The sequence below is a fragment of the Gouania willdenowi genome, chromosome 17 (genome assembly GCF_900634775.1).
Source record: "Gouania willdenowi chromosome 17, fGouWil2.1, whole genome shotgun sequence".
NCBI classification, from domain to species: Eukaryota; Metazoa; Chordata; class Actinopteri; order Blenniiformes; family Gobiesocidae; genus Gouania; species Gouania willdenowi.
This window is the reverse complement of record NC_041060.1, coordinates 29,780,918-29,806,778: the sequence shown is the minus strand read 5'-3', so window position 1 is coordinate 29,806,778 and position 25,861 is coordinate 29,780,918. Positions and strand designations below refer to the sequence as shown.

The 25,861-nt window shown below is 39.9% G+C and overlaps 1 protein-coding gene across 1 annotated transcript; it reads right to left on the bottom strand.

The window, feature by feature from the left end:
- Positions 1–272: 272 nt before the first annotated feature.
- LOC114479850 (laminin subunit alpha-4-like) lies at positions 273–24,884 on the bottom strand. The gene is made up of 8 exons (XM_028473757.1): positions 24,783–24,884; positions 24,323–24,503; positions 18,112–18,270; positions 17,858–18,023; positions 17,609–17,757; positions 8,150–8,243; positions 7,938–8,057; positions 273–541 (listed from the first exon to the last, which is right to left on the bottom strand). Exons 2-8 carry the CDS (start codon positions 24,407–24,409, stop codon positions 399–401), a joined length of 918 nt encoding a protein of 305 aa, XP_028329558.1. The 5' UTR covers positions 24,410–24,503; positions 24,783–24,884; the 3' UTR covers positions 273–398.
- Between the last annotated feature and the right edge of the window lie 977 nt (positions 24,885–25,861).

The window sequence follows — 25,861 nt, the reverse complement described above, 5'->3', positions numbered from 1 at the left end:
ACAGTATGGAAAAGCAAGAAATGCAGAAACATCAAATTATAGTCCAAAAAAACCCCATAAATTAATAAATAACTCAAAATTTCATACTTACAGACAGCACCAATAAAAAAAAGCATTTGCTTAGAAAAAGAGCCGATTGTCTATAAAGCAGCCCTGACAAATTCCAAAGTGTTTTTTTATGTATCTTTTGAGAATTCGAGCAAGTTTGTGACTTCATAAAAAATAAAGTCACAAACTTCAAAATCACAGTCACAAAATCAGTTGGCTGCTGGTCTTATATCTTGTATACACACTATCAAACATGCACACACACTCCACACTGGTGTACAAGCAGTTTGCACAGTCTATGGTGGACATGGTCCCAGGGTTTGTTTGGCATACAGCCTGGTGGTCGTTTTTCAGCCCGGGCATTCTTTGAGGTTGACTGGACCAAAGACCCCAGACGCCCTGTCAAAGGCCACTGGTTCACCATTGATTCTCATGTCCTGGATGCAGCCAACAAAAGATGATGAGACTTGGAGAGACTGATGCATCAATGCTTCTGCAGGAAAAAACAGTTTCATTTGTCAACTTACGCAATTTTTCTTGTATTTTTTTTTCTTCTTTTTTTCAATACATAACTGATATATTGGAAATATCAAACACATTAGTTCACATTGTTGTCATTCCAACAGATTTTTTTAAAGGGTTAAATTTTAATTCCAAGCTCTATCAAAAGTTCATAGATAATACTAGAGGTTCAACAAGATGATGTTTGTCAAAATTGCTTGTTGACACTCAAGTTTTACTTGAACAGCCTTTGGTACTTTTCTATTTTCTTGTTTTACTTCTTGTATATGTAAACAAAGGACTGTTAACATAAAGACTCATTATCCTCTGTCATCACAGAGGATGATGAGATGGGTTCTATACTGTTGAGAGCATGAGTATGTAATCATCTGTAGCCAGTAAAGACAAAGGCAATGCTTATGGTCTTAGTCGTCTTCTCCTTCCAGAGAGACATAGGGACCAAGCACTAGCGAAAGATGTTCTAATCTTGGATCAGAAGCAAAGTCTATTGACAACATCAAAACATCTACAAAAAGCGGACAACAAAGGATCCTATACTCTCCAGGGTAGGGGAATACATCCTGAGAGGATGGCCAAATATCTGTGGCAGATAAGACACCTTATCATCAAAGACAAAAAGAAAGAGTGTTCAAGACAGATCCGTGTTGTGGTGAGCCTGCAATGTTATTACGGAGAAGGGACAATTTTCTTTGAAGGAGCAACTATCTTAGTAGCTCCCAGGAATAGCCGCATGAAAAGGCCTGACAGAGTAAAGTCATGGACAACATGCCAAGAACACTGAAAGGCACCCGCTTGAGCGGATCAGAGAAACCATAGTGATGACTCCACATAGATTCTGCAGGTCTTTGCAAGGGAATTTTTTTTAGTTATTTTGGATGCATACTACAACTCAAAGTGGCTAGATGAATATTTTGTAGCTTCAGCCACTTCAACAACAATAGACCATTTAAGAAAATGCTTCAGTATCCATGGTATCCCAGAGATGATTGTGTCAGGTAATGTCCAGTGTTTTGTTTGTGAACAAACTACGGACTTTATGACACAAAACGGTATCACACACAATAAATCAGGGCTTATCACCTCGCATTAAACGGTTTGGAGGAATGAGCTGTGCAGATGTTCAAGGAAATCATGAAAAAAAAATAGTGGTGATACTATGGAGACCAAGTTAAGCAGGGCTCTGTTTATCTACCGCGTCGACTGTCACCTGCTGAGATGTTAATCGAGAGAAAGTTAAGATGCACCCTGGATCTCCCCCCTCTGATTGAATCAGACCACAACCTGATCTACCACCGTACTATCTCCAGGCCACGGGTGAAACAACAGGTGGCCAGGAGAAGGATGACAAAGGTCTTATCTAAGGACATAGTGGTGGTTCTCCAGGAGTGTTTCAACGTCACAGACAGAGAGTTTTTTAAGGATCATGAAGACGACATTGAGGGGACTGTCTACAGCCGCTTCTGTGAGGCCTTTTCCACCGGCCTGGAGCTGGAGCTAACGTGTGTTTTAGCTCAGATTCTTTCTGTTTCCACCAACAGAGCTCCAGCTCTCAGAGCTAAAAAACTATAGCGAAGCTGACCCCAACAAGCTTCTGGTCCAGAGCTCAGCTCCAAATTGGGTGGGTGCTAGGTTGGTTACTTGTTTTCCCCGATAGACATGATACGTCACGTTTGCCCCCCGTCCAATCAGAACCCTTACCAACCCCCAAACCGAAAGCGAAATTGAAAAAAGCAGAATAAACAGGTTTTCTATGTAAACCTCAATTTGGAATTACAATTTCCACGTAAACACGAATCAGAACACTTTAATTCTCAATAATTGAATTCTGAATAACTAATTCCAAATTTAAAAAAAACACCATGTAACCGTGGCCAGTGAGACACTGTCAGGAACAGAGTTTACTGTGATGAAGCATAGAAGTTGCTCCTCATCAATAACTTTAATGCAATTTGTGTTTTATTTAATTTTTCTATCTTTCAGCAGCCCAGTCAGTTATAGGCCTGTACATCATTATTTAATGGATATGTAGGAGTGATACGAAGCAAAACTGATTCATGCTCGCTTCTGATTGGTCAATCCCACACACGGAGGAGCGGGGAGGGGAGGGGCCATTTCTACGAGCATGAATCTGTTTTGCTACAGACGTCTCACAAAATGTTGCAAAACTCAAGCAGCGCAGAGTCACACAAGAAAAGTAGTTTGTGCATCTGTAGCAGCAGATTGTAACCGGAGAGTTGTGGCTGCAAACGATCATTTACGCAAGTAATTAAAAACATGTGAATAAATGTTGAATTACAAGTTTGCAGCTGTAACTTTATGTGTAAATATCAGTCTGAATGATTTCCCATCATTTATGACATTACATTTATTGCACGTGTGTGGAATTTTTCTACAAAAAGCTCACATCACATTTTACAACTTCACATCACATTCTACAAGCTCTCACATTTTGCAACATATCTACCTTCATATTTGAAGTCTGGTTCTTGGTTCAGTTCAGCCGTTGGAACAGGAGGTTTTTCTTCTCTGGACGCGCAAGCATATTTAAAGTCTAATGAAGTAAAAACACTTTCAGGTTACAAAGAAAATAAAAGGTGACAAGAAAAATAAAGATACACCGCAGTGGGTATCTCAGGGGCCAGCACCAAAATCCAATCATTTCAAATTTGTGCTTCGGTTTTATCATGGTTTAAGCGTTTCTATTGGTCGACGTGTTTTCAGGAGCCAATTAGATAGTTTGGGTGGTTCATGTGGGCTGTGGGTTATTATGTAAGTGTGAATGAAAAACTAATTTGAATAGAAATAGGTAAATAATTCAGAATTATAATCTTCAAAACAAGATGAAAGCAGAGATCATATTTTTCGTGGTTATTCTGACACCAAACATGAAATCCTTTATGCAATATTAATGAGAGGTATTAATTAAGAACACTTTGACTGTAAAAATAATTATTCTAAGGGTTTTCCTTGATTTCCTGTAAATAGAGAGTTAGTGGCAGCTTAGAAAAATAGGTTTCAAACTTTTATCAGAAATTTGTGTTCACTTTTAGAATGTTTTATTGTTAATTTTTGGAGAAAGCAAAGTGTGTCTTTGCCTTTGTCCTTTGATAAACCTGCTCCCCAGGTTGTAAATTCCTGTGCCAAGCAGGGGATAGATTGTTCCTGTAGTTAGAGGGGTGTTGTGGTATCAGCCACAGACATGGTCTCCAACAGATACAGATACATGAGTTGGGTGAAGTTAAACATTTTATTTTGTATTTTTTTTTAATTTTTATTGTGTTGGAATGTCAGTGCTAAATAAATATTTTCATATACTTTAATTTATTTATTATTTAAAGCATTGATATTAATGAATGCAGTTGCAATGCTTTCAATTTAGTGAGGTTAGTACAGTAATAGCCATAAATGCAATTGTACTAATAATTGGCATATTTATTTTGGTGTTCGGTTTTCAGCCGTGGTTTTCTAATTTTCGGGTTTGACCATGCATCCATTTAAGGCAATAACCTCGTTTGAAAATATGTATAGTTGACACCAGCATATTAGCCAACCCCTTTCCAAATAAAAAAAAAATCTATACACCATTTTCTCATGTGACACAAACACACGCACTTACACGCATTAACTGTGAGCAGACATGTATCATCAGCAACATTCATTCATCCATTTTCAGACCCACTTGTTCCTGTTTTTCAGGCTTGCAGGGGTCTACCGGTGCCAATCTCCCACTATCATTGGGAATTGGGCGGGGGTACACCCTGGACAGGGCGCCAGTCCATTGCAGGGCAACAGACAGACATCCACTCACTCTCATTTCATCAGCAACATTATATGCTAAAAATCAATTAAAGCTCACCTTTTACAAGTGTTTGCAGTGGGATTGTGGTATGGTAGGAAATCAATACATCTTAATAACAAATCCCTCTGCTTTTGTAGTGCTTGCTCCTTTAAAAATGTTCTCTTTTAGTTTTTCACAACTGGATAGGTTTGGTCATTTAAACATTCTGCCTGCAACGTTTGTCTCCAAAGCCAGCTGACAGCTTTAGACTTTTTTTTTCTTCTTCTTTTTTTCAGACACAAAAATTTGTTCTCAGTAGGCCAGGTTGCCATTGGCTCTTGAGCGCTGGAGGCGGGAGAGCAGGGAGGATGTCTGTACAGGTGGAGCATGCACATGTGCAGTGTTTGGAATAACGGTGTTATGTAACGGTGTTACTTTTTCAGTAACGGGGTAATCTAACTAATTACTTTTTACACCATTACAACGCCGTATCGTTACTGAATGTTAAATGCGGTGCGTTACATGTATTGACTGAATAAACTGTTTTCTGAAAGCAACCCTGGCTTCATACGCAGCTGCAGTGAGGAGGTGGGTTAAAAACAAGGTGAGCTATTATGATTGGCTATGGCGGCGTCATGTTTCATGGTAGCCAATCAGAGCCAGTGTTTTTACACATGTGCCAGCACACACACACACACACCCACACACACACACACACACCCACACACACACACACACACACACAATTTGATGAAGCAGCAGAGATGGCGAGCGTGGAGCAGTCTGATGAAAAGTTGTCATTTTTAAGGTGACGATACAAACGCTACTTTAAATTAATTGTGGTCAAAGGCAAGAACGTACATGTGAAGTGTTCATTATATCCAGGAGTGAAAACTTTGTCGACATCCGATGTAAGCAACTCGAATTTAATTAAACACCTCACAACAACACACGCATCTAAATAATCTGAATTATTTGACACATAGCAACAATAACGCAAATAATTACTTTCCTTGATAATGAGTTACTTTTATTATAGAGCAATTCAGTTGCTAACTCAGTTACTTTTTGGAAAAAGTAATGAGTAACTATAACTAATTACTTTTTAAAGTAATGTTCCCAACACTGCATGTGTGTGATTGACACATTCGTCAGCCTAACAACGTGCAAACAGAATGATCGAGCCTCCCGGTCTGTTTCTCCAAGATTGTACTTGCGTCACTTGTCCAATGTCTCGTTTTACTGCCCTTAAGAAAGTGCTGCTCTAGGCGATTACTTAATACGCCTATATGGCCGTGGTGGCCCTGCCAACTTTTGGCTGTTCTAATGATTGGAATGCTGAAAGTAGATCCTGTGGAATCACCTTTCACAGGAAAAATGAGGAATAATGTGGCATGAGCAGGTTGGAATGTCAAATAAATATAGACAGGAGGAATAGAGCTGCTCTGTGTTCAGGTTCTATCCATAAAAATAATAGCTCACGTCAGGGCTGGAATGGGACTCGTTTTCAGCCCTGCAGCTTCATTCCTCAGATGGCCCACTTTAGATCACAACACATTATTAAAAAAAACATGTTTTATAACCTTTTAAAACCATTTTTTATAACATGTTAATAGCAAACTGTTCTGTGTAGGAGGTCATGTGTATGACAGATACCACGGCACACTTCTGGAACACTTTGGTCAGAAACAGTTTCCTCCTTTTTCCCTCTCAAACACAGACAAAGGAGCTAAGTACAGGAATTTGCGTGTGTTCTTCCCCCACTCCTCCTTGAAGCACATAGCAGAATATTTCCCTTTGTGTTCTACTGTTCTCCAAGAATTAACAACGAAACATCCTAAAAAGACACACATTTTTGATAAAAGTTTGAAATGTATTTTCAAACTTAATTCTAAGTTAATTCTGGTCATTCTGCGCATGTTCCAACTTGCACGATGATGTGCTGGTGACGACATAGTCCAGGATGGCTGCCCGTACTCCAGCCTGGACTATTTATTTAATAAGAGCCTTAAAAGACATGGATATAATGAAACGAGTGGATGGACGGAAGAATAAAAGTGCAAAGGACATTCACACGGTCACACAGACATCGGCAAAGGGAACGGCTTCATCGGCGCATGAAGCATCAGAGCTTCATTAATGATGCGCGGATCATTATAAAGTTCTTTTTTCACTCAACGTCTTGTATAGTGGAGGTAGAACAGCTGTTGCATTAACCACTGGCTTTAAATGACCAAAGTACGGACTTCTGTCTCCCTTCTCCGCTACTCTATCTCTCTTCTGCTCCGAAGCAAAGTGAAAACGTGTTATTGTCAAGCTGTTGTTTCAAAACTACAATCAAAATCAAAGTGAAAACAGTGTGGTCTTCTATGTTGGAGCTGAAAACAAAAGGTTTGTTGCGTGTTTTTCCCAATAGACGAGAATACGTCCAATCAGAACCCTTCCCAACACCGAGGCAGAAAGTGGAACTGAATAAAGCCAAATAAACCAGTTTTGTAAACCTCAATTCGAAATCATTATTTTCATGTAAACACAAAGCAAAACACTTTGATTTCGAATAACTGAATTCAAAATAACTAATTCCGAATGAAAAAACATCATGTAACCGTGGCCAGTGGCCACAATTACATGATGTACAGAGGATTTTTGACATTGATGTACATGATAAATGTGCCACAATGTTCATTATTTTTGTTTTATAGAATGAATTGAAAACAAGTAACCTAATATTTTATATCCTAGAAACATCCCTGTTTTATATTAAGTTAGATTATACAATCCAAATGTCTAAATATGTTCTTTTCAGGAGAACATTATCAAGATTCAATAAAGCACCTTTTTTGATCGACCTAATAGCTTCATTTCAACCATGAAAATCTGAAACTTCTTTAATCAAAGATTTGACCAACTTAAAGTTGAATTTTTTTATTTTGAGCAAGATTTTCAATAATAATAATAATAAAAAAATCAGAATCAGAAAAAAGTGTTCAAATGAAAACAAATACCGTAATTTCCAGACTATAAGCTGCTACTTTTTCTCACGCTTTGAACCCTGCGGCTTAAACAATGACGCGGCTAAATTGTGGATTTTTCCCGGCTTTATAAGCTTCATGCCATCACAAAATTGAGCTCCGTCACATTAGACCAGGTGGAACAATGAAACTGTTAACATTAAATTGTTCTTGCTTGCACAGAATTATTCTGATCAATCATTTTGTCATGATGCACACTGCCTCATCATAGCAACAACGCAGAGAAATGTTGTAAGAGAGAGAGAGAGAGAGAGAGAGAGAGAGAGAGAGAACCTCCGCTTGCACAATTTATTTAAAGCGACAGACCATGCCAATCAACAAAAGTGTGTCTATCCTGACCAAAATGGCGACTCTCCAAGTTTATGCCCCAGGGCATTCTAAAAAGTATGTCTTTCAAATGTAGTGGGATGGACTTTTAAATTGAAATTGAGTGAAAGTATCATGTGTCCCTCAACATAATATTCAAGTGATGCACAGATGCTCAAAAACTGTACTTAAGTACAGCACTGAAGTAAATTTTCTCTCTATCACTAATCATATTATTGATGGATACTCACCAGGAATGCCTCCCACATACAATAGATTTTTGGCCAAAGTACTCGTGGAAGTTGGTGGTCCAATCTTGTAATTGCCCATCGTATCTACATACAGTTGCACAACATTCTTCCGTTTTATAACTGCAAAACACATCGAGGAATAACTACGTTTTTTTCAGTATTACTGTATGTGAAAATATCAGGATATATTTTGGCATTTGCACACAGTTTACCGGATATTTTGTGGAATATTCCATCACACAATGTGGTTTTTGGCTTCACCGACACCATGAATTCACCTTTTCCATTGTTTGCACGTGCCACCACCTGAAAATAGGGATAAGAAAAAACATACTGCCTTTATTCACACAAACCCCCTGGTATGTTAGAGCTTATGGAATTTATGTACATCTGCAAACATTTTAAAGTGCTGCATGTCTACATTTCCATCAGTCCATCTACTGTATCTTCTACCATCTTCGAGCATCCTGAGCAGGGTGGCCCAGACTTTCTCTCCCCGGCCTTCTCGACCTGTGCAATACTGCAAAATTTGGTATCGATCTGAGACCAAGTAAACACTGAGCCAGTTTCTCAGATACCTATCCAGATCCAATACTTTTCAATAACTAAGGTAGATGTTATCTGAAATATGAAACAGAGTAATTCAAACATTGTGCAAAGCCAAGGCAAACTTTTACAAGTCAATTATTGAGTCCTCCAAAGGAAAAAGCAAAAGCATTTGACAAACAATTGATGAAATAATTGGTAAAACAGATAAAGGCAGGGAACTGGAATTAAAAATCAATAATCAATTGGTAAATGATCCTGGATAACACTTTATTTTATGTTTTATACATAAGGCTGACATTACACTGTCATTATTATGACATGACATCTGTCATTGGCATTAATAAGGTGTCATGAAGTGTCATTTGATAAATTATGACACATTTGGAGCTGTGTTGGCATTCTTGGGAAAGCATTGTCATGACAACTTGTCATTAAGAGTGTACAAAATGACCAACAATTGTTGTTATGGCAACTTCACATTGTGCCACGTGCCACAGTCCTTTAAAGTAGCTGTAATCAAACCCCTTCTCAAAAAACCTACTCTTGATTCCAGCACTTTAGCAAACTACAGGCCTATATCTAATCTTCCTTTTATTTCAAAGATTCTTGAGAAAGTTGTGGCAGCTCAGCTCTGTGAATTTCTTCAAAACAACAGCCTGTTCGAGGACTTCCAGTCAGGTTTTAGAGCTCAACACAGCACAGAGACTGCTTTAGTTAAAGTAACTAATGATCTACTCTGGGCTTCAGATGAAGGACGACTCTCAGTGCTGGTTTTATTAGATCTTAGTGCAGCTTTTGACACCATAGATCACTATATTCTACTAGAGAGATTAGAGAAATTACTTGGAATCACAGGGACTGCCCTAAACTGGTTTAAGTCCTACCTATCTGATAGGTACCAGTTTGTACACGTGAATAATAAGTCTTCTGTGTACACTAAAGTAAGCTACGGGGTTCCTCAGGGCTCTGTGCTAGGTCCAATCCTCTTCTCTATCTATATGATCCCCCTTGGTAATGTTATGAGAAAATACTCTGTTAACTTTCACTGCTATGCTGATGATACCCAACTGTATGTATCAATGAAGCCAGGTGAGACAAATCAGCTATCTAAACTTGAGGCCTGTCTAAAGGACATTAGGGCCTGGATGGACCAAAATTTTCTTCTTCTCAACTCAGACAAGACTGAGGTCATTGTACTGGGCCCACGACACCTTAGAGAAACCTATGCTAGCCTAACTGCCCTAGATGGCATTACTCTGGCACAAAGCACAACTGTTAGAAACCTTGGGGTTCTATTTGATCAGGACTTATCCTTCAACTCTCACATAAAACAAACTTCAAGAACTGCCTTCTTTCATCTCCGTAACATTGCTAAAATCAGATCTATCCTGTCTCAGGGCGACGCCGAAAAACTAGTCCATGCTTTTGTTACCTCTAGACTGGATTATTGTAATTCTCTTTTAGCAGGCTGCCCGAGCAAGTCGCTTAAGACACTTCAGCTGGTTCAAAATGCTGCAGCACGTGTACTGACTAAAACTAGGAGAAGAGATCACATTACTCCTGTATTAGCCACTCTGCATTGGCTTCCCATAAAATATAGAATAGAATTTAAGATTCTTCTTCTCACTTATAAAGCCCTAAATGGACAGGCACCAGTCTATCTCAAGGAGCTTGTTGTGCCATACAACCCCCCCAGAACACTACGCTCTCAAAATGCTGGACTACTCGTTGTTCCATTCGTCTCTAAAAGTAGTATAGGAGGAAGAGCTTTCAGTTATCAGGCCCCACTTCTCTGGAACCATCTACCAACCACGGTTCGGGGGGCAGACACCCTCTCTACCTTTAAGGTTAGGCTCAAAACATTCCTCTTTGGTAAAGCTTTTAGTTAGGAACCAGCTCATAGCTCATAATTAAGATGCAATAGGCATAGACTGCCGGGGGGGGGGGTCTGGCATGCTCGGTTGGAGAGAGGTTGGAGAGGGCGTTAAGAGAGAGGTCATTTAGGTTAGAGAGGGACCGGAGAGGGTCCCATTCCTCTCTCAAACACTCCCTCTATGTCTGCTTCTTCCCTTGTGTGTTTGCTACTGTACTCCTTCTGGCTTTTGTCTTGCAGGTCCGTGGGATCCTCAGTGTGGAGTTACAGAGACTCAGCGGCTCTGTCTCCACCATTTCCTCTGCACACACCCAACACAGCATAACGTGGATGGCTGTTCATCATAGGAATGGGATCCACACAAGGTTCCTGCTGCTTAACAGAAGGTTTTCCTTGCCGCCATGATGAATTCATGTTGGGTGTGGGATACATATGTATGTGTATATACGTATATATGCATATGTGTATCCATAAAATGAAGAGTCCGTCCTTAAGACTGCTCTACTGTAAAGTGTCTTGAGATACCATTGGTTATGATTTGACGCTATACAAATAAAGATTGATTGATTGATTGATTGACATTGGTCAAGGCAAAATACCAGGGGGCAGACAGTGAGTAGGAGACTTAATGTAGAGATGGAAACTCATCCGTTGAAACTGATCAGAATATGCGGAAATACAAGTAAACCTTCGGTAACAGGAGTACAGCAGCCGGCCTACCTGCTCGTTCATAACAAGTAGTTATAAGCATCTAGAGACTTAATGCTTTTAGGTTTTCTTTCGTATATACACTGGGTTTTTCTATCGGATATGTATAAATGTCTGGCCAGTGAAAATCAGGCCAAGAGCGCACATCGTTTTCAGGAATGCTGCTATGGGTCCCACAATCGTTCGCCTGTACTTAAAGTGAGTTTCCTTAAATAAACGGCTGCGTCCTCAGGTGAAAAGCTTTCTACATACTACAAAATATTTTCGAGCCTAAACAGCTGTTCATTCGTTGCCATTTTTCAGTTTTTCAAGCTTCACATATGTAAACAACATGGTTTCTGCACAGAGTATGTGCACGCACGTGTCCCGCTCATTCTTCAAGTTATAACTTATTAAAAACCAGTTGAGGAGCACAGTGGGACAGGACAGACTGAGTGGACTTGTCATAATGTCCATACAGAATGAGAGAGCAAAAAACAACGAACATACAGAGCATCGTGGACTAGTTCACGGAGAGCAAGGTTCGTTGTATGCCCTTCAAATTGTGGTGAGTGGGACTATAGTACTTTATATTGAAATAGTGTTTGTGAACATGTGGGCAGCTGTGCCAGTTTTACTAAACTTTATAGCTACTGATACAGGCTCTGAGTTGAAATGGTTAAAGTGGGTGTCAAAATAAACCGGTCGCTATCCATGGTGCTGAGATGCTTTGAATTTGTGTTAGTGACCATCCTAATGTTTTTGTTGTTCTCTTGTTTTGTTATACTTCATGTCCGTTTGATGAACTTGATGGAAATGATGTTTATTATGAGCTTTAAAGGGCTCAGTCATTTGACCCGCCCCCTCTGATTTGTTCCGCTACTGAAAATACCCTACCAATTTGGTAGGAGACCAACACTGAGTAACCAGACCTTCAGCAAAGGTAAGGTCAGAAAATGTTTCATACTTTTCACAGTGAATGGAACAAAAGGAAGGATTGGCTTTGTGGATGCTCCTCACTGAGGCTGTTCTCAATCAATCAATCAATCAATCTTTTATTTGTATAGCGCCAAATCATAACCAATGGTATCTCAAGACACTTTACAGTAGAGCAGTCTTAAGGACGGACTCTTCATTTTATGGATACACACATATGCATATATACTGTACGTATATACACATACATATGATCCCACACCCAACATGAATTCATCATGGCGGCAAGGAAAACCTTCTGTTAAGCAGCAGGAACCTTGTGTGGATCCCATTCCTATGATGAACAGCCATCCACGTTATGCTGTGTTGGGTGTGTGCAGAGGAAAGGGTGGAGACAGAGTTGTTGAGACTCTGTAACTCCACACTGAGGATCCCACGGACCTGCAAGACAAAAGCCAGAAGGAGTACAGGAGCAAACACACAAGGGAAGAAGCAGACATAGAGGGAGTGTTTGAGAGAGGAATGGGACCCTCTCCGGTCCCTCTCTAGCCTAAATGACCTCTCTCTTAATGCCCTCTCCAACCTCTCTCCAACCGAGCATGCCAGACCCCCCCCCCCGGCAGTCTATGCCTATTGCATCTTAACTATTAGCTATGAGCTGGTTCCTAACTAAAAGCTTTACCAAAGAGGAATGTTTTGAGCCTAACCTTAAAGGTAGAGAGGGTGTCTGCCCCCCGAACCGTGGTTGGTAGATGGTTCCAGAGAAGTGGGGCCTGATAACTGAAAGCTCTTCCTCCTATACTACTTTTAGAGACAAATGGAACAACGAGTAGTCCAGCATTTTGAGAGCGTAGTGTTCTGGGGGGATTGTATGGCACTACAAGCTCCTTGAGATAGACTGGTGCCTGTCCATTTAGGGCTTTATAAGTGAGAAGAAGAATCTTGAATTCTATTCTATATTTTATGGGAAGCCAATGCAGAGAGGCTAATACAGGAGTAATGTGATCTCTTCTCCTAGTTTTAGTCAGTACACGTGCTGCAGCATTTTGAACCAGCTGAAGTGTCTTAAGCGACTTGCTCGGGCAGCCTGCTAAAAGAGAATTACAATAATCCAGTCTAGAGGTAACAAAAGCATGGACTAGCTTTTCGGCGTCGTTCTGAGACAGGATAGATCTAATTTTAGCAATGTTACGGAGATGAAAGAAGGCAGTTCTTGAAGTTTGTTTTATGTGAGAGTTGAAGGATAAATCCTGATCAATCCTGTTCTGAGTTGTTGTTGTCATTTTCTCTGTGTTTCCAACACAAACAACAGATGTGCTGCCGTGTCATGAGATATATGTTGTTGGGAGAGTATGGAGGCTATATTAAATATTTGTTTATGTTTCTTTAATGTATTTTACGATGTAGATTTTGTTAGATGGCTAAATACTTGTTCATGTGGATCTTGTTGGGTTTTTTCATTCTTATTATGAATTGTATTTTTTGATAAACGCATTGAGATAACTTTGTGGTAAATTGCTATATACAAATAAAGTTGATTCGAATTGAATTAACACTTGCCAGCAGAAACATTTGAAATTGTCATTGGTGGTCTCGATTTGCAACGTGCCTACCCAACCCTAGTGGTCACAGCACATCACTGTCTGACGGGCACTGTACTAGTTTCTTTAAAGCCAAGATTACCAAAATGGCGGCTCTCAATAGTTTATGCCACAAGGTATAACATTTTTCTAAAAAGTGATTTAAATGTGTTTTTTCCTTAAAAAAAAAAAAAAAGTACAGATCTTTTCTTTATTAGTAATTAAACAAATGTTTTGTTATATACATTTCCACTACAGGTAACCTTTAAATGGGTTTCAATGCAACGGTACACAGTACCGGCACTTACTGAGAGTTTTCGCAGCACATAATAATAATAATAATAATAATAATAATAATAATAATAATAATAATAATAATAATAATAATAATAATAATAATATTGTTTGAGTGAGGGAGTTTGGACCAATGAGGAATATGTCATACGATGGATGACAACATAATCTAACATGGCTGCCCGGAATAGAGCTGACACTATTTAATAACAGCCTTAAAAGACATGGATACAATGAAAAAAGGAAATGGATGGAGGCATAATCATGTGGACATTAACACGGACACTTGGAGATCAGCAAACGGAACAGGCTTCATCGTACGGGTGAAGCCTATTCACCCGGAGACGGAGTAAATGAGTCGCCATACTGCTGCACAGGCAGTAATATCACCAACTTTATCATTGTAACGGTTGTTAGAGCTACTGTCTTTACTAGGGAGCAAATATTTACTCCTAGTTATTGTTTTCCAGAGTTTTACTGGGCTTTAATTACCGGTGATTAGTTCCTATCTCCCTTCCGCTCCGTGGACCAAAGTGTGTTATATTCAAGCTGTTGCTTCAAAACTACAATCAAAATAAAGGTGGAAACAGTTCTCATGTGTGGTCTTCTGTGTTACAGCCGACAATAAATTTGGTTTGTTGTGTGTTTTTCCCGATATGTCATGTTCGCCCCCTTTCCAATCAGAGCCTTCCCAACCCCCAAACCTAAAGCAGAATTAACTAAAGCTGAATAAACCGTTTTTCCATGTAAACCTCAATTCGAGAATTACTATTTCCATGTAAACACGAAGCAGAACACTTTAATTCTGAATGATTTAATTTGAAATAACCAATTCTGAATTAAAAAACATCATGTAACCATGGCCAGTGGGGTATGAGTGTGGCCAGGTGAGGGCATCGCTAGTGATTGAGGGGGGATTGTAAGTGGGAAAGTAGGATGGAGTGGTTGATAGTGTCAAAGGCAGCAGTGAGATCAGGAAGAACATGGATAGAGAGTAAGCCAGAGTCAGATGAAAGGAGGAGGTGGTGGTATCAGTGATATGTTTGGTGCTGAAAACAGATTGAAATTGAAAACTTGATTATTGTTGAGATGGGATGTGATTCGTGAGGTGACAACACGTTCCAGAACTTTTGACAGAAAGAGGATGTTGGAAACTGGTCGGAAGTTGCTCATGATGTTGGGGTTCAGAACAGGTTTTTTGATGACAGGGGTTACAGCAGCCAGTTGAAGTGATTGGAGGACAGAGAGAAAGGTGAGGGAGCAGTTGGCAATGTTGGACATTAGATGGGAGATGGTGGGGAAACAGTGCTTAACAAAAGAGAATGGGATGGCGTCTAATAAGCAAATGGAGGTTTTCATTATAAAGAGGATTTTTGACAATTCAGCTGGGTTGACAGGTGTGAATTTGGAGAGGGGCATAGTAATAAGAGGGGCAGAGGCATTTGTCGATGTTGAATAAGTGGGAGATGTCAAAGGGTTTCATGAGTTTGTTGACGATGTGCCGTGAGTGTCGCTCTGAGCGCATGCCAGCACGCGCTCATACTGCTCCGTGTGTGTGCATGATTCTCCGCGGCACACCTCAACAGGTGAGCACAATTGCACTGATGAGAAAGTCACCCTATAAACGGAGGGGGAACGCAGCGCGTCAGCCTTTGGCTGTGTGCAACGGAGCTGAGAACACCAGACAAGTGCATTGCACAATACGCATAGAAAAAGGACTGAAACCAAAAGGGTGAGCTCACAAGGACTGGACAGTTAAAATGTGTGAGGAAAATAGTTTTTTCCTTAAAACCCTGTTTATGTGGCCTATTTAAGGATTAAAATAAGTTCCTCTTTAATAAAATTCAGAGTGAAAATATTTAATTTATGTATGAAAATAGTATAATATAAAAGTATTTCTGTTGAAAAATTGTGAATTTCAAGTTGAAATTGTAATATCTATAATTGATATAAACATAAGGGAAATAGTTTCAGGTTATAAAAGTAGACCTACAGTAGTTTTCTGTTTGGTTTAAAGGTCCCAGGTCATGCTATTTTTCACCCAGCTCCATTTGTATTTGAGGTTTATTTTTTCAAACTCGCCTGTTTTCCTCTGAAAAGTCACTTTCTGAGCAACTCTACACAAACAGGTTGATTTGCAACCTACTTATGCATATTCATGAGTGGGCGTGTTTGTAGACGGGACACTGATTTCCTCCCTCCCGCACGGTGACGTAGGTCCAGAGAACGGCCCACCCTCCTCCCAACCAATCCGTAGCCGAGCTCATGCTGCTTTATAGACACGAGACAGAGCGTGGGGGCATTCACCAGGACATACATAAGACTGTAGAAAACACATACATAGCACTGCATGAAGGACGTTGAAATGATCACCTTCGTGGGAGTGACTGTTTACATGTCAATCACGGCAGAGAGCTCCCTGGAGGCGCAGCTTCTCCAGCTCAATGCGGCGTCAAATTCGTGATCAAAGTGGGAACGTGTCATCAAATTGGAGCGAGGTTGCAGCAATGATTATTGCACGAGCAGAACTGGTGCAGACCGCCCGTATTTAAATGAGCGTTTTGCTCATTAAATGTGTAGACGTCAGTGTACACAAGCACAATGACACTTGAGGAAGTTAAATTTGCGGCAGATGGACATCTCTGTCTGCAGCACAAACATTTAATAATATAGAAAACTAAATAAACAAATAAAAGTTTTTTGTTTTTGTTTTTTGAAACAACTTTAAATTATTTTTCCCCCCCATTTAATGTGGGTGCTCCGTCTGGTCCTGTAACTTTGCTCTGACCAGTGCATGCAAAATAGGCAGGTTTGGACAGAAACCTTCCTTTTGATCTACCATTGATCTGAGTTAATACAGCAACACAGTCTATCAATCAGTCTGCAATCTTGGAAGATGAACTACTGACCATCATCCAGTGCAGGTCTGAGCAGCGCTGTGTCATGAACACTCTCATATGTCACTGTTGTCATATGTAACCCTACTGCCATCAGTAATCATACGTATATTACGCATCTGATCCGCTGACTCTGGCCTGACATCAACACAACATGAGACTTTGATGGTCAAAACATGGAGAGAAAGGAGAACAGTGGAGCAGTGAGTCTGAAGCGATATCAATCCATGGTCATATCCATATATCCATCTCTGAGCACAGTGAACCTCTTTCTCTCTCTCTCTCTCTCTCTCTCTCTCTCTCTCTCTCTCTCTCTCTCTCTCTCTCTCTCTTTCTCTCTCTCACATACACACACACACAACTGGAGCCTTTAGTTAATCTCCGCTGTTTTTTCTGTCCAGTTACAGCAGCGATGATCTCTGCATGTATGTTTGCACAATTGTACTATTTTTCCGTACTAAAACCATCACAGCAAAAAGTTCCAATTTTCATTAATTGCATTGCTCTCCCTGTATAATGTTATTTTAATTTCCCCCTCCAATATTTTTGCTCCCCCTGGGAACTCCGCCTACTATACATATCCATTAAAGGGTGACGTGTTAAGGGTTCTATTCTCCCATGCGCGTAAGTCTAAAAAACAGGGAGCAAAGCTCTAAAAATTCACACACTGTGATTAAAAGAATGTGCAAAGCTGCTCTTTAGGTCACCAAGTTGTGTAAAAAAAAAAAATTCTTGAAAGCTTTTTGAGGAGTTCTAAAATGGCTTATATTGTAAAATACTGTAAAAACAATTGCCCATTCAAATCTTTTATTGATACCACACATTATTAGTTTGATTCCCTAACAGGCCTCTCACCTCTCCTCTAAGCATGTAGACAATGAGGTAGTGACCAATCATTCCCATCCTGCTCCTGGCAGTGTTCCCTAGGTGTAGCAGGAGACCAGTGGGACTTTGAAGTCGAATATTGAACAGTAACTCAAAGGAGGGTCCGACAAAGGAATCATCTGAAACACATAAAATATTGTAGATGTTGCGTATATGTGTGTGTGTGTGTGGTGTGTGTGTGTGTGTGTGTGTGTGTGTGTGTGTGTGAGACACACTCACTGACAATCACATGAGATCCATTCCCTGAGAAATAAGCCCCTCTCTGCGTTGATCCTTCAAAACAGGGTCCAGCTCCCAGATTGGCAGCTGGGTTCAACATAGGAGCTCCAATCATTTTAAAATTACGCACACAGCCAGATACACTTTGCTTCGGAAGAGCCTTAAACTGAAAGTCAACAAAACAAAAATGCCTTTAAGTTACAGTCTTCTTCTTTGCCTCATAGTGTAGAGTATATTTTGATGTATCTGTGAACCTTTAACTCTTTGTGGAGGGACTCTGGGACACTGCCCAGGTACACGGGTGAGATGAACTGCTGCAAGGACACCAACTCTGCGCTCGACATTTGACCATCCTGAGCACGGATCCCATCCACCACCAGCCGGAACTTCTTCTTTTCCAAACTGAACATCACCTGTTGACAACAACTCGTATCTAATCATCATTGTCAAGGGTTACATTGTACAAATGTGGCATGGATGAGAAATATTGACTAATAAATGTAATTTTGTGCAAACACACAGTTCAACTTCACTTTAAATGAGGCCTTTTATAATAATAAGCATGAAAACTCTCATCTAAATTAAATAAGATTCAACATTTAATGATTTTTCCTCTACTTGAATTAAAGCTGAATATGTAACTTTTTTTGACATAATTTTGTCAAAAATCTCCAATCATCTTTGAGCATATTGTGATCCAAAGTGTTCTGAGTGGACAGTGAATCTCATCTCCTTCTCCTGGCCCTGTAAAATGACATTTATAAATCCAGGAGAATGACGCTCCTAGAATCTGGATGTCAGCCATTCAGAGATCTTTCTACAAACACGTGTGCTCCATGAGCTGTTTTTGGTGTTACTATTGGCTGCTCGACTGAAGTCAGGTGCGTTCAGGTACCCTTGGTAGTAAAAGTGTAATGACGGATATCCCAGCTAAAGTCCCCATCGCGGCATTAGACACAACAGTCACACGGCAGAAGCAACAGTTTAAAGGCACAAACATACTGAAGAGGAACGGACCGCTTTGTGTCCTCATGGACCACTGTGACTGCGCAGGGTCCACCACACACACACACACACTGGTGTCAGAGAGAGAGTGATAACAGACAGGATAAATTGCGTTTAAACCAAGACAAGCTTATTCAAGGTGAACTGATTTTATCATCTGGATGCGGAGTGATGTTATCAGTCCGCTCAGAGCTGCAAGCAGCTGTGATGCTCTGTGTGCTCTGTGTCCTGAGCTCTGTGTCATGAGTTATTGGAGAAAACTCTCCAATAACACAAGACAAAGTCCATACACTTGTCACCATGTCTCTATTGAGAAAAAAGTTACTTAGAGCATTCACAAAATATACCGGTAAGGGAGATTGAGTTTAGTTTTCAAAACGGAGCAGAGAGAGGATTCTACAAACTGCAGCTTTAAGTTTGGGTTTGATAAATAAAATGCAAGTTTTAAACAAAGGTTTTGGATCTCCTTGGTTAGTGGTTGTTAACTAGTCCCTTCATTTCAAGCCTTGTCCTAACTTCAGGAAGCTTTACAACTTTTTAAATATATAAAATAAAAGGATAATGAAGTGTACTGTATGACAACTTAGAAAGAGAATAAACCAAAATTGCTTTATGATGTTTTGTTAGCATAATTAGATTTATTTTAACACTAAAATGCAATTACTAATGGTATTATTAATACTTAAATGTCGCTATTTACTTTTAGAGTTAAAAACACACATTAACTGTATTTTTTTTATTTTTTACTATTTAAGATAAACATTTCTAATCAACAAAGCGTCTTTTTCTTTCTAAAAGTGTATTTCAGTGATTTTGGCAAAACATTTTCACACAAAATTCAGTTGAATGCTTTGTCTACCTGTCTATACCATAGAATGGACGTGACGTCCTCCTTAGTTCCCACTCAACGTTCTTGAAGCCAAAATACAGTGCTTAGGTGAGCAGCCATCTTGCAAATTTGACGTCATTTGGAGCCAGAGTCTGCGCAGTAGGGTCCTGCGGGATGAGCTCTGGTAACACGCCCCGCCCATTTAGCGTACTGCCCAATCATTGGCTGTCAATCATTGTAATATATGATGTCAAATCCTGTATTTCAACCTCAAATAACTTATTTAAAACAAACTTCACAGAAAAATGAGCACTTGAACACAATGTAGGGTGATAATAAATAATGATCACAGCAGAGCTCAAAAATAAAAGGGTTCACTTTTTGAGGCGCTTGTCCCGTCCATTCTTTTTAGAGTCTATGGTCTATACAACCTAGTCTCACTCCAAATCGTGTAATAACTCTGCACAAAGCATCGCCAGTTCATGCAAATGCCTCTGAAAGCATAAAATGACTTTGCATCATTTTCCAGCATACTTCAGGTGACTTTTGGCAGAAGAAAGGCATAGTTATTACACAGTTTGGAGTGAGACTGGGTTGGTCTATATTGTTTTGAGTGGATCATATATTAGTTATGGATGCAGCGATATCAAATTTCACAATAAAATATTATCATAGTATTAAGGCCACGGTACTGTATTATTGTGGTATCGTCAAACAAAATAAAAAAATGACTTAACATGTAATTGAAAACCAACTAATAATGATGCTCAAATGTTCTAATCATATTTCTGTCCTTCTGGGGTTTTGGGGACAACTTGTGTGATTGTTGCGGCCTAAATTGCCGGATTTTGCGGCAACTTTTACAAATAATTGCAGCCAAAGTTGTGGCATTTTAAAACTTTGTTTGCCTTAACTTTGCATAAACTAGTCAATTTGACAAAAACCTTTGCCTTTGTATTTTTCCATACCAATAAAGTGAAGGGCTCGGATTCAGAACAATTTTAACAACATATAGTCAGGGATGCAAACAGAGGACTCAGGTGCGGATATTCATAATTTCTGTCACATTTTAAAGGTTTTTACTGCAGAGAATATTAAACAAAGAATGAGTGGATGTTTATGTTTTTAAAACAAAAAATAAAAAAAACTTAAAATAAATACATGGTAAGAGCAATAAATGGCTTTTCCTACAAGAACCTCCTCAGTGCAGGATTATTCATGACTTTTACTGCACTCTTGCTGCAGAAGAGTCACATGCGAGCAGTGATCTGTAAATGTGTGGAGATGCCACCAGGGTAGAAAGCACCATTGACATTGGCCACTGTTACTGTTTTAGATGGTACCTGTAGTGAAGCCCTATCAAACATCACAAATATTAGTAGAGCAACTTACTCTCTTTAAAAGTAGTAGTACAGTGCCCGTCAGAAGAATGTATTCATACAGTGAGAGCTTAAAGCTGATGTCCGGAGTTTCTGAGAAATCTATATTTATGCATCATTCTTTTGAAATGCAAAAAAAACCTAACTAGTCTTTTACTATGGTCTACTGCCGGTGGTCATTCATATACATTAATGTATATAAGTCCCTCCTTCGTCCTATAGACCATGGCTCAGGTGGTAGTGGGTCGTCTTCTGATCGAAAGGTTGGGGGTTCGATCCCAGTACCTGACTATGTGTCGAAGTGTCCTTGGGCAAGACACTGAACCCTAAGTTGCTCCCAGTGGTCGACGAGCGCCTTGCATGGCAGTCCTGTCCCACTGGTGTGTGAATGTGAGAGTGATTGGGTGAATGAGGTGTTATGTAAAGCGCTTTGAGACTGCTTCAGTGTGGTGATAAAGCGCTATATAAAATCAAGTCCATTTACCAAGTCCATTTATACAAATGAAAACAATTGCTGAGCGCACCCAGCCAATAGGCTTCGACTTCCTGTCTTTGACACTGTCAATCAAAGCGAATTCGAAACTGTGCACGGAAACAAGTCCACGGGTCACAACAGTAAACAGGTAAATATAATTTTGGCTCTTACTTGACCCATAGACCTATATCAATGCAACTCGATGCAACCTTGTTATGTTCCGCGATGCGCGTGCAGAAAAGTAGAGGCGTGGCTTCTGATGGATTGCAGAGGCAGGGGGAGGAAGTGGAGCTGTTTAGGGCGTGACATCCAGACGTCCTCTCAGAAACTCTGAATATCAGCTTTAAGTAGAGTTGTCAATTATGGCCAAATGAGTATGTGTTTGAAGGTTGGATGTACAAAGAGGTGTACACACTCTGTATTCTGTCCTGTTATAAAGGGGTTTATTTGCGGATGTAAAGTAAAATAGTGTGTGCGATTTCCCTGGTTTAATTCTATGGGACATGTGTATAATAAATTGATAAATAAAGTTTGCACCAATGCGTCAGTTTAAGTAGAATCTGATAAAACCATTTAGCATTTAACATCTCTTAGTGCAGGGTAGGGGTGGGCGATATGGGAAAATTATCATCACGATTTTTTCTTTGTGAAATCACGATCACGATTTTATCACGATTTTTTTCATTCAAAGCATTTGGACTATTTTAAAGTTATTTACCAATAAAACAAACCAAATCACCTTCTTAAAATCATCGCCCTAAATAGACAAAAGGAATAAAAGATCACACATGTAAGCACTTCATCAAACTGGTTCCTAGTACAATTAACATCAAACAAAAAGGCTGACAAGTTATTTTAGTCGCACAGTCTTATTACTTTGTTTAACTAATGTAGTGTAGCATTAGCATTAGCATCACTTGCTTCATAACAAGGTAGCATCAATCTAGTGATTTCTATTTGTTATTGAGGTAACACACTCATTAATAATAAACATATTAATAAAATACTACTTTAAGCAGTCTTTGAACTCCTCATTTCACACAGTTTAGACAATCATATCCTTTACAAGATAAAATGTTACTGCTTTGATTACATTACGTCTGGGTGATATGGACCAATATTCATATCTCTATATTTTTCCTCAAAATGGCAATAGGTGATATCTGTCTGTGGGCTCCATTTTTTATTTATTTTTTTTCATTAGTTTTACAAGAAAAACAATAATGGGCCAAAGTCAGTGGAGATAAATGCCCTAGAGACCCTTTTATTAATCACTAGCAGCACAATATCAATATTTTGTATCACTTTTGACTTTTTCCTACCTTAAGGCTGAAATGTGATTAAATTATGTTGTGTTGCTTTTTTCAGGGCAGCCCTGAGTTGCTGAAAGTAGTTTTTAAAGTAAATCACATTCAGGACACTGTCTCTTTAAGAATGCGGAAACAGCCCCGTTAGCTACAGCAGCAGATTTCTGCTACAGCACAGCGACAGAGAGTTAGTTATAGAAGAGAAACACATGCAGTGTTTTCTCAAACATATTTCAGTGCTTCAACTCTCAGAACTGATAGTTTAACAGACAGACAGACATCTGCACTGAGCCTCTGACAGACAGTCACTAACACGGAGGAAGCAGCACAGCTAACTCTGTGTCCGTGCACTGGGGGGGAGGGGGAGCGAAGCATACTTCTGCTTAATAAATCTTAATTAACATGTAACGCTGACATGCTGACTAGCAAATGGTGTGATTTGGCAAAGAAAAAAAACATTGGATGTTCTGTGTATGGACCACAGACATATGACACAGACACGGCACCGCAAGGGTTAAAATGTAAACAACAGATGGTTCTACGATCTCCGTGATTTGGGAGATCGTCGTCAAGTTTTAATCCTTAATGATCTAATATCGTCAGATCGCACACCCTTAGTGCAGGGGTGTTCTTATCTTTTGTGTGTGTGAGTGTGCGTGCGTCTCGCCACCTGTCCCAGTTGCCGTGTCGGACTCTACTCATAGGCACGCACACGCATCTGTCTGTGGGCTCACGCTCACACACGCACAAGCATCAGCCGCATTTAATGTCTTATCACCAGACCTCAACACCAGGTGTGTGTGTATGGATTCTAAAATCATGTGCACCAGTTCATTGCACATGTACAGTACCTGCCTGCCTAACTTGCACTAAACTTACCTAATTAAAGTCGTTAGGTGTAGTAGCAGGTGTGGCGTGAGTGAAGCTACAGTGGTCAGGCACGCTTCACTATCGAGCACCGTCTGCGTGACTTGTAAACACTCAGAAGAATATGCTAGGTGCTTAGGAATGTACGCGAGTGCAGGTCCGTAAGCTTGTGCGAGTGTTGAGTATGCAGGGTGGATCGTGAACGTATGGATACGTAATGGATACACACTCCATGGTCATATCCATATATCCATCTATGCGCACAACAAACTCTTTCCCCACACACACACACACACACACACGCACACGCACACACAAACACACACACACGCACACTCCTTGTATTTATAGATAGATTCTAGCGCAGCCAGTGGATAATTAAACACGCCCGTTTGTGAGACACGTTCGCCGCTTTTTTGTTCAGAAGAGTCGTATTGCCTATTGTGACACAGTCTGTGACCAGACAAAATGGTGATTACGGTTGCTCCAGTGGAGCCACCAACTGCCGGCTCTGATAGCTGATTGTGGCTAATGGTATCTGACACAAAGAAGCTGGAGTCTGAGTCTACTCACGGATTTCACAGAGTTTAGTGATATACTGACCGAGTGCCACTTTCCATCGTTGTACTTCTCCCGGTTGAAGATCTCCCTCTGTTTGCCCACTGACAACCTCACTCTGCCTTTGGACATGTAAAGTGCAAAGTGAAACTCTCCTCCTCTAGTGGCAGCGAAGAACAAAAGACCTTCAGCAGACCGAGTCCTTACTTCCACAGAGAAGTGAGGGCTGGTAAAATAAGGAATAAGGAAATAAATAACTTTACATATATACATACAAACAATATAATAATAGATATAATAAGGAAATTATTTAAAGTTGGTAGGTCAGATCAGAACAAGCATGATAAACTTTGACTGTTGTAAATGATTCAAAAGATTTTAGATGATGATTTTCCAAGAAAAGTTTTAAGCATTAATTCATGACTTGGTCTTCTTAATGTCTATATACTGGTTTTCAGTGTGTGCAGGGACACCCAGTATGTTGCAGGCGTTGCACTGATCTCACCTGTGCTGCTGCACCTGCAGTGGGAGGTTGTACCTGAGGCTGCTGACTGGCCCACCAATACGGTAAACATGTGAAAGCACTGCTGGTAACACACATTCTGACGCACTCGCATTTACTACGTGGATGACCTGGATGTCCTGCAACACAATGCAAATCAAACATCCTTTTGTCATTCTGTAGTATACACTGCTGTTTCTATAATGACTTGTTAGAGATGAAATTATTAACAGGAAACATTTCCTCTCATCAGGGCTCCTCCTGCAGTTGCTACTTGATGAAACCAACACTTTGGTTTAAAGTTTGTCACAAATCCTTCTTTATAACAGAGCTCTGTACAAGTTACACTTTGTACAGAGTTTCTTTAGTTTCAATACACAATTAAGTTGAACTGAAATCTGGAATGCTGGGTGTTCACACAGTGGCATATCGATGTGGAATTTGTATATTCTCCAACCACGAGTGGATTTATTTTTAAGTCAAAAGTTTAGATGTTTAGATTAAGACAAAGAAAAAAAGGCCTTCTCTGCTGGCCTGAACGTTACGCACTGCTCCAGCCTCACGTTGGGTTACTGGGGCTGTCCTTTCTGTTCAAACTTTTATCCAATCATATTTCAGAACATCATGCGTTGCAAGGCCCAATAAATCCCTCAGGCCTTTAAGCTGCTCGAAGGGGTGAGCTACCAGAAGTCTTCAGCATGCAGACTGGGTAACAACTTCATTCAATTCAATTCAACTTTATTTGTATAGCGCAATTTACAATAAAGTCATCTCAATACGCTTATCAAAATATAAAATTCATAATAAGAAAAAAAAACCTAACAAGATCCACATGAACAAGCATTTAGCGACAGTGGGAAGAAACAACTCCCTTTTAACAGGAAGAAATCTCCAGCCGAACCAAGTTCAGAGGCGGCAGCCATCTGTGTCAACTGGTTGTGGTTAGTGGACAGAAAGATCAACAGAACAGGATAGAGAGATAGAACATCAGAGTGTTCCAGACTAGTTGAGCTGTGAACCACAGATCAGGAACTTCCATCATCAGCTTCACGACACCTGAAACAGAGAAGACAGAGAAGAGC